We start from the raw sequence: 19,153 nt of genomic DNA, 5'->3' as shown, positions 1-19,153 counted from the left end.
AAACAGTTCACTATCACTTTTTAAGAGCCATTTTTACTATTACTGAATTTTAATTACAAGCAACACTATTATTCCCCCATTTAATCAAGGCTATGCAGAATTTGTAAAGCCTTGTAGATATACTTGATTCCAGTTTTTTTAATGGTCATAGCTACATTTGTCCATTTTAGACAATATAGAAATCTGGAGAAAGAAAGTTCAGAAATAAGAGACAGGGATATCTTATCCTGCATAACATCCTGTGCACACTGCCACAACCACCACATGGCTTCAAGTCCTCTTTACTGCCATTTTTGAAGCCCAAACATTTTTCCTGCTGGCTCAGTTCCACAAATGTGAGAAGGGAAACAATTTCAAGTGGTGTCATAAACTATGCACAATGTTATAAAGTGCCTGCTTTAGTTTTTAATTGCACTTCTCTTCCTAAATCGCCTGATCATCAATGCACTCCAGCTCTAATTTTCTATCTTCCAAGACATACAAGTTCCTGACAGTTTATGAGCCAGGTGTTCTTCACCATTTTTTGACATTCAAAAACATGAATACGATTTTCTGTTGCACAGTGTATTACGTTTGCCCTTACTCTGAAAAATTGCTTTAAATATCTGGTATTCATCAACCGGGTTATCTTCATCATCGATAATTGTTGAATATCCCTCCAGGGCAGTCTCTTCAGCATCATCTTCTTCCCAGTCCTCATCATCGCCATCTTCCCCAGCCTGCTTTGCCAGAATTTCTAAATATTCTTGTCCATCTTCATCAATATCATCTTCATCACTCCCAAGCTCTTCTGAAAGAAGATGCAGAATCAGAAAGGATGTTGAGGGATATTGTTCTTTTCTCCATTTCTATTTGCAATGGCTGCATCTACAAGTCTCTGCTTTTATCCCAGTGTTGAGCTCTAATTTGACTTAGCAAAGTACTTGGCCCTCACCAATGTACTCAATACAAAATGAGGCATTTACACTACACAGCTTGCAAATGAGAAATGAATACCCACAGAGAAACACAGAAGCGAAAAGACAAGAAACTGATTAGGTGAACTATGTTTCAAGAACATAATGAAATGTTTTACGATTGCTTGATTTAATTTCAAAAGCAAAGAGAAATAAGGTTTAGATACAGGAACGAAACAGCAAAGACTCTGACACAAGGAAAGAGAATTCTGCTATATGAAATGAGACAGCAAGGAAACAAAACAAACAAGAATCCAGGAAAGAAACGTATTTCACACAACAATGCCAGTATCTCGTTCACAGCAAATGTGGCACCATCAACATAACAAGAAATTTGCTGCCTAACAGATAGTCTATTCATTACCTCCTTCCTCATCATCTTCAGCTTCCTCATCATCATCAGAATCATTTTCATGCTCTGCATGGCAAGCATATGCTCTTTTCAAGCCATTAAATAAAAGGATGAAAGCTGGTAAGATCTGCCCCGAAACCTGATTTAAAACCTGTGGTATTTGTTCCAGATCAATGAGAGCACACAAGCCAAGCACACACATTTTTCTGTCATGAAGTCTGAAATACAGAAATGGTCTTATTAGGTTATTTACAATTTTCAGAAAAATAAGGCAAATTATTTATTAACCAAATGGGCAATAGCATTTCTGAGAGAAGTGGAAAGGTATATAAGAGATCCACAGTGCTATCCCTTGCTTGTGTGCAGATAAGTTCAGTGGGTCATGACAATAATCTCCAAGAGACAAGCAACTCACCCCAAGAAGCAGTCTACATCATTAAGCCACTGTGTAATAAAGTGATTTGTGACAGGTTCCACATTATTGGGGAAGCGAAGATTTTCCAAAGTACTCAGAAGCAGGTGAGGATTGTAATACAGAGCCGCTATGGCAACCTGGAGGCACATTGTTCTCAGTTCACTTGTTTTTACTTCTCTGGTCAACCTTTCTAAAGCAGCTTCCACAAACAGGGGTATACACTGGAGAAGGGAAAAAAATAATGTTGCCAACATTTTAAAAAGTAGCAATATCATTCAAGAGTTCACACTTCATATTTAGGCTGCCACTTTGTAACTCAGAACTAAACACATATTTTCCCCTAATACAACAGGAAACAGAAGAAGTAGATCTTCATTTGCTTCCTCACTAGTCCAGCTCATCAACGAGAAATCCATGTATGCCACAGAGCAAGTAAAAATGGTTGATCAATCAGGGAGGAAAATGGCTAAGAACATTTGCAGCTTTTGTTTTTGGGGAAATTAGGGTAGAGCAGTGGTGGCGAACCTATTGGCCAATTGGCCATGTTGGCAAGGGCTGATGGGAATTGTAGTCCATGAACATCTGGAGTGCCATAGGTTCACCACCATGGGGTAGAGATATGCTTCTGCGTTCATGTTACCAGGTATTAAAGCTATGCAGAATAATCAGTAAGGGACTAATAAAGTTAATGAAGATTAGCAGATGAAGTGTACAATACTGCAATCTGTAAGTGGCAGCTTACTAAGAACCATCCACATCTATGAGAATTCACAATGTATTACCATCACCAGTTACACCCCAAATGTCCAGTTCCTTTAAGCCTTTAAGGAAAGGAAATCACCTTTTGATCCCAGCTCCATGAATTATTTCAAATATTTTATTTCTGATGCAGTTTTCTAGTTGAAGTTATTTAGCCAATGCTGAAAGTGTCCCTTTAGGAACCTCTGCTGTATTAATAAACCTGAAATTTCTCTTTCCCAGTAAGCCAGAAAACCCATAAACGCATGAAAAGAACAGACAAAGAGTCCAGGATCACTGAATTTGTGAACTGTCACATCTCTAATTGCTTATTAATAACTGTGACAGATATTTTTATTCATTTTTTCTAACAACATTCACTCCAGAGATGTATGAAGTTTCTAATGTTGTTTTTCTGTCCCACAGGAATACAAGGTATCGTCCAAAAACCTTTATTTGTATGTTAGAATGTGGCACACAAGAGGCTTAATCAATTATAAACACAAAACTTTTATTTTTCTTATTTGGGGATATGGTAAAGTCAGGTCGTCAGGGAGGTTTCAGGAATAACCTTGACAGGAAAACACAAAAAGGAATGAGGAAGGTATTTATAAACAAAAGTTTGGATTCAGATTGTATTCAGATTGTAGCAGGTGTATTTCACAGACAGATTTTTTTACTTTACAATTAGATTGAGATAGAAAACATTTTTGCTTAAACGGACCCAAGCCAGCTTTCCTGAGACAATATTTCAATTTTGATGGAAGCAGGAACAAAACATACAGGCTCCCAGTTTTCGTTCTTAAAACTGATTAGTATCCATCCCCTTTTCTTTGGAGTTATTTCCCTGAGGTAAGGACACTCGATTCACTTTCCTCAAACAGGATCTTCCTTGATCCTACACAACTATGTTTCTTTCACTCCAGCTACCAGCTGCTAACTTTCCACTTCTAATTGTCACCTTCCAATTGTCAGTTCCCAACAGCCTCTCTCAACTGCCAACTATAGAATTCTGTTTGAGCCCCTGTTAATCAAGGGTTCCATGACTGAGACAACACTTCAGTTTCCAGCTGTCGATCACAATTGCACATAAGAGACAATGGACACTCCTCCTTACTTCCAAAATTTGTAATTTTTACAGTTTTCTTAACTAAATATCCGTGCTACTTACCTGATCAATGCCACGACCTTTACACTGTAGAATGATCACCTCTAACAATTTTGCCGCATGACATTCTGCATCTTCTCCTGCCACACCTGTAAGAACCTAAGAAACATCACAATCCCTGTTAATTTCAATACTGAATATTTAGCAGTTTTAAAAAACTGTGGCAGGACTGTATCTTCCCTACTTGATCCTGATTTACCTTTCACAAAAGTTATTGAATAAAGTTAAGCAAAGGATCTCTAAAGTTTCACATACAAGTATGTGTGTGTGTTCATAGACTCAAGAAGGTATATAAAAATTGAATCCACTTTAAAATACCTCACGTATTTTTATTATTTAAGTATGATTAAGAAAATACCCAGATCAAGTACCAGTTGTTGGCAGAAATAACATGGAAAACACTGACTTCCATGTCCTGCTTTCAGGGATACCTGGGTAGATCACTGGGGAAAACAGGACACTACAGTGCAGTGGCGTAGTGGTTAAGAGCAGGTGCATTCTAATCTGGAGGAACCGGGTTTGATTCCCCGCTCTGCCACCTGAGCTGTGGAGGCTTATCTGGGGAATTCAGATTAGCCTGTGGACTCCCACACATGCCATCTTGGTGACCTTGGGCTAGTCACAGCTTTTTGGAGCTCTCTCAGCCACACGTACCTCACAGGGTGTTTGTTGTGAGGGGGGAAGGGCAAGGAGATTGTAAGCCCCTTTGAGTCTCCTACAGGAGAGAAAGAGGGGATATAAATCCAAACTCTTCTTCTACATGGACCATTGGTCTAATTTCCTGTCCTTCTACAATATTTATTCAACTCTCCAATAGTTTATTGGTGTGACAAGTCTCGACATGAAGTGGAGATTCTGATTATCGTTCAAAAGTATACCTGTCTCATTTAGCAGTAATCAAAACATTAATAATACAAACAAGGGTACTTAAATCACAGGGAAATCATCCGGTTTTCCAAGTGTTTCAGAATTTGATGAATAATAAGCTTACCTTTGGACTCCACTAAACCAGTATTATAATCTCAAGTTTCTCCATTGAGCAAGACGACATCTGGGTTTTGCTAGATCACCAATCAGGGAGGCAGGAAATTCTGTAATTTTTTTCCCAGGTTCCTCTCTGTGCAGTGAATCTGCCCTCCTCTCTCCAGTTTGCTTCCTGCCTTTAGGAAGTGCAGTCGCAGTGGTTTTAGCTGCCACTCTTCTTCGTGTTTTTTTGCCTATATACCTATTCTATTCTTTGTGAGTTCTCTGTCTTCCCACCCCCACCCCCACCCCCTTGTGTGACCCTGCACCTTTGAGGGAGAAGTGAATCTATTTGCCTTTTTTTGTGCAAATTTTGCTGTAAGATCAGTAGTCCAGGTCTACCAGTGGGGGGTTTCCTCCCGGCTACCGCTCTGCTCAGCAACCTCCTTTTGCAAGCAAGCAGTGGACAGCAGGGCTACTTACAATGCCCCAAAAGGAGGAGACTCTGCTATCCTTGTAGGATAGCCGTCTGAAGAAGGCTCCGATGGGGCAGACAGTCCTCTACAAAGCGCTTGATCTGCTTCCTTGGCCAGGGAGGCGCACTATGCGGCAAGCCTCAGGAAAACCGGCTCTTTGCTCAGGAAAACCAGCTCTTCACGCCAAAAGAGGCATGCAAAATGGCCGCTGGAGGCCGCGGATCCACACGGCATAGCCCACTGCACCCTGGTATCCTGGGTCAGGGCTCTACTGATATTGAAACGGAGCAAGATGAATGAACCAGGTCTCCGGTGTCTCTGGATGCAGGCGGTAAGCTTTTTTGAGGGAAGTTAAATCAGAGATTTTGGACTTTAAGGGGGCATTCCAGCAAGAAAAGGCAGTAATACAGGAGAAAATGTTGGCTCTTTGCAGATCCCAAGTTGGTTACAACCCACCTAGTCCTTCCCAGAGCTCTGCAACCCCCCACTCCAACCCAAGTGGTTGGAGAAAACAAAAGAGGTAACCCTGCCTGGAAAACTAAGGCAGTGCTCAAAAGACCTAGGTTGAGTCCCAAATTTAGATCTGCTGATTCTTCAAATTCAGAGCCGCCCAGCAGGGAAGAAGGGGAGTTGTTGTTGGACCAAGAGGACATGGAAGAGATCCGGGTTACCGAGCAGTCCTCTCGCTTTAAATTTGAGGATCATCAGTACTTGCTGTCCAAATCAGTTGTGCTGTCCAATCAGTTGCTGGGTGAGGTTCAGAGCAGGGAGGAACCTTCCAAACGTAAATCTAAATCCCTGCGCAAGGGAGATGAGGATTTTTTCCCTTCCAATTCAAAGTGGGCTTTTCCTTTTCCTGAATACTTTGAAACGCAGCTGACTAATGAGTGGGAGAAACCAGCAACCAATAGGCGATGCCCCCAATTTTCTGCTTAAGCTGTATGCATTACCATCATATGCTAATAATATTTGACAAGTGCTTATTCTAGATGGACCAGTGGCAGTGCTGCAATCCACAGGCCTGGTATACAAAGATGGCAGAGGTCAGATTAAAGACCTGCAGGATAAAAAGGCAGAGCAGCTCTGCAGAAGGGTCCATGAAGCAATGGCTATGACAATCAGGGCTTCTGCCATGGCTTCCATCATCTCTGTTACCCAAAGGTGAGACCAAATTCATAGAGGGGGTGAACAGGATGCTTAAGACAGCCAGCTTCACAGCTGATGCCACCTTGGACTCGATGACATTTTCTGCATATGCCATAGCATCTGCAGTGGCCACAACACATAATTAGAGAGGACTTCGACCCCACCCTTTAAGTAATTGTGATACTGCTGGGGGAGGTCATCCAGATGTCCTCTTGCTCAATGGAGAAACAACATTGGTCTTACCCATAAAGGGAACTTCTCCATTGAGTAATTGAGGACATCTCCCCCCCCCCTCCCCCGTCCGGGACTGGTTGTTCATCCTCTCCTGATAAGAGACTTTTTTCCTCTGACAAGGTGTAGATTCGCTGTTTTCATGTCCTACCAAGTGATTTCTCTCTGTGTTTTGGGCCTGTTTCTCCTATGTTACTTTTCAGTGTTCCGTTAATCTGCTTGTTGTTTATGCTCCTGGTTGTTTTTTTATGGGAGCTGGGTTGTTCTTCAAGCAAGAGTTTTTTTCAGAAGTATGTCAACGGGCACTGCTTTTCAGAGGAACCAGAACTGGAGAGAAGAGGGTAGATCCACAGCACAGTGAGGAACCTGGGGAAAAATGTACAAAACTTCCTGTCTCCCTGATTGGTGATCTAGCAAAACCAAGATGTCCTCAATCACAGCAGAGAAGTCCCCTTCATGGTAAGACCAATGTCATTTCTCTTTGACCACAGGTTCTACATGAGCATTACTATCTAAATGCAGAATGCAAATGGACCAGACACAACCAGACACATATCAGCAACTATGCAAACAGCCACAATTACTGCAATGAGGGACACAGCTAGATTCAAGTTCAGTCTACTGGCTTGTTATCTGGCTGGAGCCACTATACTTTCATCAGCTATCTTCACACAGTGAAATGCACACAATTTCATGTAACTGATTTTGAGCTGGATCCCATGAAAGATTTCTGCTGACTGAAAGGGTAATTTTTATCAATCTTCTGTCCCAGTGCAGATCTCTAGCTCCCCTTTCATGCTGTTGCTAGGAGTCCCCCGTCCTCCAAAACAGCATTTTACAGAGCATTCAGGGTTGCAGCAAAGGGGGGTGGGTCATGTAACCATGTGGGGTGGGAGGTATGGAAATGTTCAGTGGGAACCAAGCCTTTATTTAAGATTATTTTATCCTGCCACCAAATTAGAGACCCCAAGGCAATAAAATACTTAGGACAAACCCAACACACACCAATCTAGATTTGAGTTACTGGTTCTTGCTTTCTCATGAACATAACTTGATAAAAGAGCACACATTTGTCTTCCTTAGGTTTATACAGTGGAAGATTTCTACAGATTTAACCTTTTTAAAAAACAAGAATTAAGGATCTACCTACCTTTTTACACATACTGTAGATTATTTCTAGATATTTGGTATCAGACAGGAGTGTATCTGTATCAACAGTTACATAATTATGCAACAATGGCATCATATCTGTGTTTAAAAAAGCAAAAGTAATTGTTACATGTCATTTCACTTCATGTAAACCAAAGATGTTAATTTTTACATTCCAAATGTAGGTTTGCATTCAGCACTTTACTTCTGCAATGCTGTGTTTCTGTGCATTCGATTGAACTAATGTAACAGTTAGCCAAGCTCACCTGTGAAGTAATCAAAACCATCCTGCTGAAATACTTCGAAGACAAGAGGCAAAAGCTGCCACATCTGTGCTGATACCTGCTGACAGGTCAGACTGTGAGCCAAGGAGAATATTTCTTCATAGAATTCTAGAACAGAAGCATGTAATTAAAGTTGGCTGGCTCACATTAACAGCACTTTGTTAAATTTAAGTTCCTCATGCAAGTTTAAAATATCTGAAACAATCTCTTACCTAAAACATGCTGTTGTAAAACTGTGCCAATTACTTGCAAGCAAATACCTTCCAACTGCTGGGTAATCTGAAAAGATTAAATGAAAATTACGACAGGTATCAAATGCTTGTTTTATAGACAATCTCTATTTTTAAAATACTCAGGACAAAAGTCAAAGAATCTGCATAGCTCAAATGTTTGTATATACCTACTTATCTGCTCCATGTATAAACTGAAGTAAACTGAAGTCTTCAGAAAGTGGAGTTAAGAGGATTATAAAATACTGGTGTGGGAGGGAAGAGACACAAGCCAAGAGACAACATTCTCTTTTCCCTTGTATCTTTGTTCAGCTTGGGCAGGAAGCTATAAAGAACTGAAGTAGCTTGAATTTGAAATTAATACTTAGAATATGATTGCCCTGATCCACCAGAACAAAATTAATTTGCAGCAAAATAAATTCTACTTAAACAATGACAAGGACATTCTTGCAAGTATTTATCACATGACAGGATTACTTTATAAACTTCAAAAAAGAGAGGATAGCTTTATGGTCAAATATATAGTTTAACAAATGCTTGAGTATGAATGGCTGTTGGTATGCTTATCATCAAACATTTGTTTTCATGACAGCGAAATGTCTTCAACAAAAATCTGTCCCTTATTTTGCTGAATACATTTGCTAGGTAAGGCTGAAAGCACCAATCATTACTGTGAAATCCCTAGGCTCTATCAAAATAGATGCACAGAAATCTGATTGGACATCATTACCCAAACAACCTTGGCCTTTGTGTGCATGTTTTTTCTATTTGATAAAAATAAAAAGTCTGTGTGCCTGAAAAAAATCCTTTAAACGTATAGGAAATATTTGTTTTAAATTAGCCTTTAATCCCAACTAGCTTTCATCTCAGTCATACCTGTTAAGGTTTGCATTCAATAGAAGTAGAGATCTGGCAGCGATAAATACCTTTCTTACTGCAAGCTAGTCACACAATTCCCTTTTGGATCTAGGCCTTTCTTCCACAGTTGCTTAAGGGCAATAAATGGTTTATGGGGAGGAGGCATTATGTTTACTTGTAAGTAGTTTATGAGTGAACTACTCTTATATGTAACCACATGTCAAGTGTTAAAAGCATGAACATTTTGCCAAACTCCTATTCAACTGTCTACCAGTAGTGAACTTCAAATCAACCTGTAAAAAAACTTGCAATGTACTGCATTGGGGGTATATTTCTAATGCAAGTATCTAGTGTTTTAAAAGTCCCACGGGGGGGAGGGGGGGGGGTTAGTGTCAGAGGTTTGACCACAGTACAAATCCAGAATCTGAAAATGCACATTGGTATGAGGCACAGTGTTTCTTTTCTGTGGATTCATCCCTCCCTTTTCTATACTGAGTAACCAATAACTTACACCCATAACTTTACAAATAAAAGCTGTGTTTTGTAACCTGAGATATTAAGACAGCTAACAGCATTCATGATTTTAAAAAAATCTAGAATTAATGTCTAACTTTTTTGTAGCTTGGGATAATTTTCTGTCCCACAAATCTTTCTCTTTCTGTGGTGAAGTAAATATTCTCCAGGCTGTCAGGAAGAGAAGTATGTTCCCAAAGCACTCAAAAATGGTTCCTTGGATAATAATCTTGTAGATAGAAAAACTACCCTGATGGCAAAAAACATGGTTTTTTGGGATGATTTTTCACCCCAGGTGCTTTTAGGTTTATAGAAAGTAAACTGTAAGTGGTAACAGGCTCTAATTTGGGAACATTGTATACTACTATAAAGAGGACTATTTCTATAGATGTTAGTAAATTGTATATACTCCTCTGCCACAGAACTGAACATGCCAGACCTTCTTTGTTGTAGAATGCTCCACCTGAATCCTAGTGCCTACCTAGCCCTGCTCCCCCACTCGTTTGAAAATTTGATTAAAGTGGTTCAGTGAACTATACCTGCTCTTGTTTCAAAGTGCCATGTTCAATAACCCACAAAATAATAGTTTGACAAAGGCAGTGCATAAAAATGAATGATTGTCTCATATTAATTCGAGACTATCTTCTAATGTGGAAGCATACAATTTTCTCAACCACTGCACCTCAACTGACCATACTAGCATCTTTATCTGATACAGAGTACACAGCCACTTTTCTCTGAATTCTGCAAAAAAAAGTACAGTTACTCACCCCAGGGTAGTTTCAAAGTTTTAACTTAAAAGCAAAATTAATTTTACTATGTAATAGTTAACTTAAAAAATATTTAAATGTTAAAAGCAGTTATGAAGCTAGAAAGACAACAGGACTGCAGGAACTATCCAATATTGTTCACTGAGCACTGCATGTATGATTGACCAACTAATGAACAAGAGATGTGGGGATGTGTTTAATGCAAAAAGCTGCTGGGTCTCATTGACCAAATTTGTTATGGTAGGGTTAAGGTGGCTGACCTGGAGAAGTCCAGAGAGGCAATGAGGTATACAAACGAACTTTCAGAAACGCAGTAGAGCAGTCTCATTTATGTTCTGATTGCTCCTCTGCCTTAAAGGAGAATAAGGATCTCAGCTCACTATATGAAGGAGGGAATTTTTCTCAGATGTTAAAAATGATATCCTCTCACACTGAAAATAAAGTTTTCTAGAAGGGGATCTCTTGATAGGAAGTGTTTCAATAATCAGCAATGCAAGAGAGGTCAGATTATTTTTAGGCACTTTTTAAAACCAGGGTATGGTATACAGTCAAATTATTATTAGGGTTGACAATGAAACAGCAAGCTACCTTGAAGAATAATTTATTTGCTGAATAAACTTAATACTACTTATGCTGCTTGCAAGTGGGCTTCCTATATAGAGTTTCTTTTAATTAAATACTTACTGCTAACAAAAAGATTTTTTACCTCTTTGTGATCTTCAACTACACTGAGAAGTGTATCAATAGTATTCAAGATGCCCATTGCTGTTACTGCTTTATCATCACTACCTTCTTCATCTGGTCCTGTCTGAATCACTTGGTTAAATGTCATTGCCTACATGAAGGAAGAATAAAGTGTGTTACACTCAATAAAGGCCAAAGAAAACTGACCCAGTGCAAATGAACATTACAGATTTTGGGATAGGGAGATTTTCAAAAGATATAACCAAGACAAGAAGTTAAGGCTTTTTTTCCTAATCAGCCATGGACTTTGCAGATAGTCTAGGACAAAGGTGTACTACACCACAATTCCCTGCCTGAAGAAGATGCAATCAGTCAACTAACATCATTGGGGTGCTATAAGGATTAGAAGAAAAAGAGTTTGGATTTATAACCTGCCTTTCTCCCCTGTAATGAGTCTCACAGTAGCTTACAAAGTCCTTCCCTTCCTCTCTCCACAATAGAAATTTTGTGAGGTAGGTGGGACTAAGACTGTTCTCAGAGATCTGGGTCACAAATCCAATTCACCAGGTAACAGTCCACCGCTCATTCGGAGGAGCTGGGAATCTAGTCCAGTTCTCCAGATTCGAGTCCACCTGCTTTTAACCACTACACAGCCCAAAATTTGAATCCTAAAAATGCTGAAATTATAATAAATTTACATTTCATTTAAGAAAGTTCTAGTTAAACCAAGTCATTACTATAAAAAGCATTCACCCCCACAGCACATTTTTAAACAAAGGAAAATATAACTGAATGCCAGGGTTATAACTATGAAGAAGAAGAATTTGATTTATATTCCCCCTTTCTCTTCTGTAAGGAGACTCAAAGGGGCTGACAATCTCCTTTCCCTCCCCCCCCCCCCAACAAACACCCTGTAAGGTAGGTGGGGATGAGAGAGTTCAGAAGAACTGTGACTAGCCCAAGGTCACCCAGCTGGCATACGTTGGCATATGAATTCCCCAGATAAGCTTCCACAGCTCAAGCGGCAGAGTGGGGAATCAAACCCGGTTCCTCCAGATTAGAGTACATCTACACTTAACCACTACACCACTGCATATTGGAATACCTCTCAAGTCAAAGTCGATTTAAATCCTATTTCAACCATACTGCATATGATATAAAAAACGAAAGGTTTCAACTTTGAAACTATTGTGACAGAACAATATTAAGTGTTATCAGGCATCTTATTAGCTCAAGAGATGTTTGCATATTCTGGTCACTGCTGCATTCATAACAGATAGAATACTGGGTACAGCTTAATCATTAATGTACCCCCAACATCCCAATTAAATATGACTTCAACCAGTCATTAGAATATTGAGACCAGACACAGGCAATAAGAAAGTTAACATTTTGAGGTAAACTTACCAAATGCTGGGTCATTTCTACTGCTATAGGAGTAACCTCTTCGCTATATTCACAAATCATTTTTTGAATTACATTGGTAAGATCATCGTTCTCAGTCTCTCTAATGATATGAAGAAGAGCCTGCATGACAGGTCTAATGAATGGAGTAATATATTCTTTAGCTGGAAAGCAAGACAAAAATACTTATTTGTTAATCATAGGAAAAAAGTACATTAAGTTTTGACATATTTTTAAAACCACATTTTTAAAAAGGATGTTTCAAGAAAAATTCAGTTAATCCTAAATCTTAGTATTAATTTACTTTGAATGTATTCCATCATATTTTTAACATATACACACTGGAATCTTTATTATATCATTGTATCACCACTACCCCTCCCTTTTTGTTTGGGAAGGATATAGTCACCCTTAACACCTCCTCTAGTCCCTGGAGCATCTACTGACCAGCAACAAGATGCTCCATACTCCAAGAATAGCATCAAAAAGCCTTCTTGAGACCAGAGTATATACTTAATAGTTTTCCAGCTTGCCCTTTCTGCCTGTCTCTTCCTCCCTGCAAAACTAAAGGGTATGCATTTAAGACAGTCAACCTTTCCCATTTTGAATTAAAAAGAGCACTGCTCTTAAACACACCATTTTCTGAACCACTGAGTAGCAACAAAGAGTATGGAGAATTGTCAGGCATGGATAAATATCCAATATTTGGATTGCAAATCTCAAGTATGAGTTCTACAATAGCCATTGTTGTTCTTACAAAACCCTGTTTTCTCAGTAGGTCTTATATGTTGAGTTGGATACTGCACAATACTTGCACTTGCACTGGAGCTTTTGCAAAGCAGAAATGCTAGCAAGACTGTGGTAGCATCCTGAGCTGAGTTAGACCAAGATTACCGGTGCAGTGCCTATGGGCACTATAGTGTCCACCAACACCTTTCCTGGTGCCCATCAAATGTTTTTAGACAATGAATGAAGCCAGGTCTCTTACCCAGCAGTGCTTCCAATTGGCTATGTGGATTAAAACATTTTTTCAGTGGCAGCTCGACTACAGTATTGTTTTATCCTCTCTTATCCTTCTTTCTCAATGCCTTTTTAAATACCACCACTCTCCCCTGTATTTGGGCTTCCTCTATATATGTAAAACTAACTCCTGAGGCAGCAAAATTGTTGTTTGCTCTGCTGCAGCTGTTTTAGAGTTGTGCCCACCACCCCGTGTCAAAATTCCAAACGACCCCACAGCCTGAAAAAGGCTGGGGAACCCTGATTTACCCCCTCTGTATTAGTGACGTAGCAACCACAGGGACATGTGGTTGTAAATTTCGTTGTGCGTGCACAATGACAATAAAATGCTTATGCTTATGCTTATGTGGGGGTCATATGTTTTGGGCAGAGATCATTTTGGGTCACATGGTCGCAAGCCGAGAACCCCTCGGCCCCGCCTCACCAGGGTGCCCGGGACTGCCGCTGCCTCAGGTATGTGGGGCATGGGGGCGAGTAGCTACCACAGGATGCAGGGGAGTCCCATTCCCCCCCACCCTACACCTCTACTCTATATTTCACGAGCTCTCGGGTCCCTTGGTAGTTCAGTGCAGGTTGAAGTACCTCTCTCTTGATTACTGATCAAAACCTGCAGTGCTATGGCAGCTTCCACCTTCACAGGCATTTCTCTGTCATCAATCAGGCATCTTCTTGTCAGCTCAAGAGCTGTCTGCAGATTCTGGTCACTCTTAAACTTAACTTCACAGAAATAATGCAGAACCCAACAAGCCTAGAAAGACAGCAAGGAATTTTAGGGATTACTCATCCCACACAACAGTCAGAGCAGCAATCAAAACATCCGTATTTGAATTGCACTGAAACATTACATTTTCATCTCCCTTTCCCAGAAATTTGTTTGAGAGTTTGGAGGCTGGTCAGTGGTAAACTTGTCTTTCAACAGCACTGGACCAGTACTATGATCTCAAGTTGCTCTTTGGCCCCAGGTTGTTATGTGAGCAATACAGTCCATATGCAGAACACAGATAGACTATATTACTAGACACAGATTAGGAACTATGCACACATGACTGCAGCCATTTATTTCACCTTAATGAGAAGATGCCAGATGTATGTCCAGCTGCATGATGGTCACTTCAATAAAATCATTATATGGAGATTCTAACTATGAAAAAACATTTTTCACCTCTTATACTGGTCCCCTGCTAAACTGCACTGACCGACAGATTCCTTGCCAATATTTAACCTAAATTCACCTTCCTATACTTGAAAATCCATTAGTTTTTCTCCATCCTCAGAAACAGAAATGTTCTTCCTTTCTTTTAGATGATGATATCTAAAGACACTTCCATTTCACTGTGTTACAGAAAAATTGTTAATATCATTGACATTTAAAAAACACAAACTAAAAAGAAAAGTTACAATACTGACAGTGTCGAGACATTGTACTGTATAAAATGTTGGCCTTAACCCAGCCCCAAGACACTTTTATCCAGGTCCCGAGGAAACAAACAAATGAGAACCTACAAGAAGGAAAGGTCATTGGCCACCACTGGTTCATCTTATGCATGTTATTACCCTTCTACTACAAGATTATCTGGTTTCACCATACATACCGTCAAAACAACCACTTGCCAGTTATAGCCTATTCAGCACTACTTCACACAGTCTTCCCACAAAGACAGCAGTCTATATATAGCCCACTTCTCAGAAACAAAGCTCAACAGAGGTGGTAGCCCTGGAAAAGTGATGTGGAGGCAGAGAAACAACTTTGTTCTTACCCGTGCTCTCATGTAGCCTAGTTCACTGCTGAAAAGAGGGAACACGTGATTCTGCAACATATATTCCATCTGATCCTTGTATATCTTTTTCTGTTGGAACATAAAGACCATGACAGGTCAGACTTTTCTTACCATGTAAAACTTGCTAGTCAAAAATTAATTTTCCATTCCCCAACCCTATTAATACTTAATTCCATTAATTTTCAAATGGGATTGTGCTAGTTCAACTGAAGTCAACAAGTAGCTCATGGCCAAAACTATGATTCTCAGATTCAGAAATCTGATGGACAAACAGAGAAGAGCTTGGAGACCCTATTTGAGTAGAAAGGCAGAACAGAAATGTTTGAAATAAATAAATTATAAACCAGACTTAAAATTTTATATTCACTCTGTCAAAGGAAAACCTTAAGTGACAAAGAAGAAATATGTACCAGTAGCTAGGTGAATTCTAATATTTACTACCAACTCTTAAAATTAATATTTTATCAATTGAGAACAACGTTTGATCAGGTGCTAGACAACATACACCAAAGCTATGCAAAGGCCACAAATTCAAGACAAGGAACACACTGCATTTAACACATTACTCCTAAATAGTGGTAATCAGCCTTGCCCCAATCTTGATAGGATCTCACCTAAATTTTTATTCTTGGAAGATTGTGGGGTGGCAGAGAAACAGCAAATTTGCCTGCCTAGTCATAAGGCTATAGTGTTTCTACTCAATCTTTGTCAGAGATGGGAAGTAAATCTTCCAGGTGGTCAGAAATTTCAGCTTGGCCACCAATTATTTATGGTTACTACTGAGCTTCTCCTTTTCCACCTCTCTGGCATGCCGAGGACTTGGACCCTTCAACATGAGGATTTGGAGAGACTCAGAAGCAGCTTCTCACTGCTTTCAGCTTCTAAAACACCTGGTGCCAAATGGAGAACAGACTCCTTCCTAGAGCCCATGAATGGATCTTATCTCATTTTACACTGGTATTGGACAAGTTAAAAGTAGTTTAAGTCTCTCATATTACTTCTCATACAGTGTGATGTAAGAGGCAGACCTCACCCCTTTTCTGGGCTCTCTCTCAATGGCAGAGGAGAGGCAGGGGGGAAATCAGTAAGTTGCCTGGCACATATTCTCTCCCTGCCCCTATTTCCCCCTTTTCCCAGTCCCCCCCACCCCCATTTTCTTTTACTTTCCCTTGCCCTTTCCCCTTTTTTTGAATGATATGTGGGTCTGGTTTACAGGGGGGTTTAAGAATGTCCCACCCCCCCCCCCACCCCCAGGTTGACTTGAATGTTGCCAAGATGTGCTCAGATTTTATTGTTGCTAGTTTTAATGTTTATTACATGGATTGTTGGAAATTGCCATGAACCATATGGGGAAGGCAACCTAAAAGTCTAATGCAATAAAAAAATTTAAAATGCAGTTGCTACTAGCAAATGCATTTGTGGATCCTAGCTTATTACCAAGGGCACATGCCATTATGCAGTCCTTAAGTGATGGCAACATTTCAACAGTAGAAGGTAACAGAGAATTTTAACATCCTGGACAGGTGGGAATTCTGCCAAAGCCTGGCCAATTGGTAACACCTCCAGACAATTTGGCAAGTCAAGTAATGGGACACTTGAAATTGTGCAGTAAAACAGATCTTGTCATGGGAGTAGATTCAGCTGTAGTCACTGTCATTATGGGCGTGGACATAATTTTATTAGTGTTTGGGACAGAGAAGAAAAAGGTAAAAGCAATCAAAAGATCTAATACAAGAATGCTTACTTTCAAGAGTATTTCTGCCAAAGAACCAATCATATGCAGAGCACCATCTTTTTTACGAGGATCAGCATTTGGTTCTGTGAGGATCTGGTAACAAAAGCCCATAGTCTTTTGCAGAACCTAGCAGGAGATTAAGAGAGAATGTTTATCTTTCATACACCATCCACAATATTAGAAAGTATACAAGCAGACACTTAATTCTCCCTAATTGTAAAATATTAGACTGTATCTACCACATTAGAGAGACACTGTAGTACAGTGGTTAGAGTGTTGGACTGGAATTTAGCACATCCAGGTTTGAATCACCACTCTGCCAAGGAAACTTGCTGGATGACCTCAGGTAAGTCATAAATACTCAGCCTAATCTACCTTACAGGGTGGTTATGAAGATGAAATGGAAAAGAGGTGAATTATGTAAGTTGCTCTGGATTCCTATTGGGGTGATGTGGGGTATAAATGAGATAAATAACTGTGTTGAGTACACTAAAATAATGGACATTAAACTGAATGCCAACAAGTAGAATTAAGCAATGCTATAGGAAACTACAAGCTGTTACCTATGTATTAACTTGGCAGTGTATAGCATCCAGAGACTGGTCTTTATATTCTTAATTAAAGTTAAACAAAATATAGAGAGAACTAATCCTATACATGCCATTGCACAGAGAACAGGAAGAACTACTATGACTTCTAGATCAAAAGTATTTATAAAAAATACCTCTTTTCTTTTACCACAAGCAGTAAACAACAATGTCTGAGCAGCAGTCGTGGGAGAAATGAAGTCTTCAAACACATCTGCCAAACACATTAAAAAAGGCTAAGTGTTTGTCTTTTGAAAACAAAGGCAAAAGAAATAAATTCACACTTCATAACCAGTTCAACCTTTCTTCCCCAAGTATTTCCAATCTGTTCTTACATAATGAACTTTTAAAAACATACTACCGATTTCTGTGAGGAAGGCAGACTATAAATACAGTACAACAATTGCAACATATCCAACTTGTTTATTCATTTAGGAATGTTACTGATAATTAGGGGAACCAAGAAAAAAGCATATTCAACTTTTTTCCAGAATATTCAAAAATATGTGTCACTTTGCGCAGTAATACCAAATCCAATAATGCATAATTTTACCAGAATACTGTATTCCATGTGATTACTATCTTAAAAGATCTGTGAGGCAGTCAAAAATTAATTCTTAGTATCATGCTGAAAGAAAGTTTGCCATCTCTAACTAAATTTTTTTCTAGGGAACTTCAGAGGAAAATAAACCAACAGAGAAAAAAATAACTGTCCTATTGCAGGTAGGAGAAACCTGCATACTGAATATTATACAACTTTACAAAACAGGCAGCCCGATCCAGGGGATAAGGGCAAACAGGTTCTTGGAGCGCGTTTGCCCACCCCGCCAGGGTAAAACAGTATGCTGGAAGAGTCTGCAATTCACAGAACTGTACGCTGGCGTGACTGGGGGTGATCTAGGGACATTCCCAGAAGTGAAGCCAACTTTAACCAGCTTCTACCAGGCTTTCGAACAGGGAATACCCCCAGGCCTCAGACTTACACCACTCAAAAGGGTGGCGCAAGTCCGTTTAGCCCTATGGAGGGCTTTCAGGCAGCCAGGGAGTTTCTGGAGATTGCTGCCTTCCTACACTGCCTGGAAGTCCTCTGGAGGTGGTACAATAGCCATCCTTGGCCGCTGGAGCCTTCTGGATTGGGCTGTAATTTCTATGTCTACTCTTTTGCAGCACTACTTCCTGAAAAAAGTGGAATTATTATGTTGTTGGCCCGCCAGAGGAGTTGTTTGGCCACCATAGGAGACAGGATGCTAGACTAGAGGGACCATTGGTCTTATCCACCAGTGCTGTTCTTATGTTCTTACTTTTAAGTAAATGTAACAGATGATCCTTCATACAGTCCAACCCTGCTTTGCTGAACAAAACATAGGGTTAAACTCTGGGTTTCCATCACTGCACACCTCTATGAGAACTGCTCCTTCAGCATTGTGGGGAACTTCAGAGGCATAGCACAAAATGGTTTTTCAGTGCAGGAAAAGAACAGAAATCATTGTCTGTTCCTTATGCACAATCCCGTGACTTTTGTGACTATAGCTAAGAATGGATGCAAAGGGGGAATTCCTTAATTTTAAAGGCAAAGTGCATGGATCGGTTTTGTGCTGCTTACGTTGCACAGGATCTCTAAAACACTGGTATGAAATCTGCAACACTGACAGAAGGGACAGAATTATACTGCCCATATAATGGCTCAGATCCAGTG

At 39.9% G+C, this 19,153-nt stretch overlaps 1 protein-coding gene and 1 non-coding gene across 4 annotated transcripts in view; both read right to left on the bottom strand.

The window, feature by feature from the left end:
• Window positions 1-19,153, bottom strand: part of IPO7 (importin 7) — a 44,411-nt gene that overhangs the window by 3,968 nt on the left and 21,290 nt on the right. For 2 of the 3 annotated variants that reach the window (XM_048484037.1, XM_048484040.1), the window contains exons 11-23: window positions 17,595-17,671; window positions 16,880-16,996; window positions 15,115-15,204; window positions 13,940-14,105; window positions 12,341-12,501; window positions 10,956-11,084; window positions 8,091-8,157; window positions 7,861-7,986; window positions 7,596-7,693; window positions 3,633-3,728; window positions 1,724-1,944; window positions 1,321-1,526; window positions 584-790 (exon numbers count right to left, since the gene is read on the bottom strand). In XM_048484037.1, coding sequence (XP_048339994.1) covers window positions 584-790; window positions 1,321-1,526; window positions 1,724-1,944; window positions 3,633-3,728; window positions 7,596-7,693; window positions 7,861-7,986; window positions 8,091-8,157; window positions 10,956-11,084; window positions 12,341-12,501; window positions 13,940-14,105; window positions 15,115-15,204; window positions 16,880-16,996; window positions 17,595-17,671 — 1,761 coding nt within the window. The remainder of the gene's footprint in view (window positions 1-583; window positions 791-1,320; window positions 1,527-1,723; window positions 1,945-3,632; window positions 3,729-7,595; window positions 7,694-7,860; window positions 7,987-8,090; window positions 8,158-10,955; window positions 11,085-12,340; window positions 12,502-13,939; window positions 14,106-15,114; window positions 15,205-16,879; window positions 16,997-17,594; window positions 17,672-19,153) is intronic. The other variant, XM_048484039.1, reaches the window with a different exon arrangement.
• On the bottom strand, window positions 14,226-14,407 carry LOC125427614. Its single transcript, XR_007243731.1, has one exon. It is a non-coding gene; the product is annotated as a small nucleolar RNA SNORA23 (small nucleolar RNA).

Source organism: Sphaerodactylus townsendi, linkage group LG02 (assembly GCF_021028975.2).
Source record: "Sphaerodactylus townsendi isolate TG3544 linkage group LG02, MPM_Stown_v2.3, whole genome shotgun sequence".
NCBI lineage: Eukaryota > Metazoa > Chordata > Lepidosauria > Squamata > Sphaerodactylidae > Sphaerodactylus > Sphaerodactylus townsendi.
The sequence above is the reverse complement of the archived record's forward strand: the minus strand, read 5'-3'. Positions and strand labels throughout refer to the sequence as shown.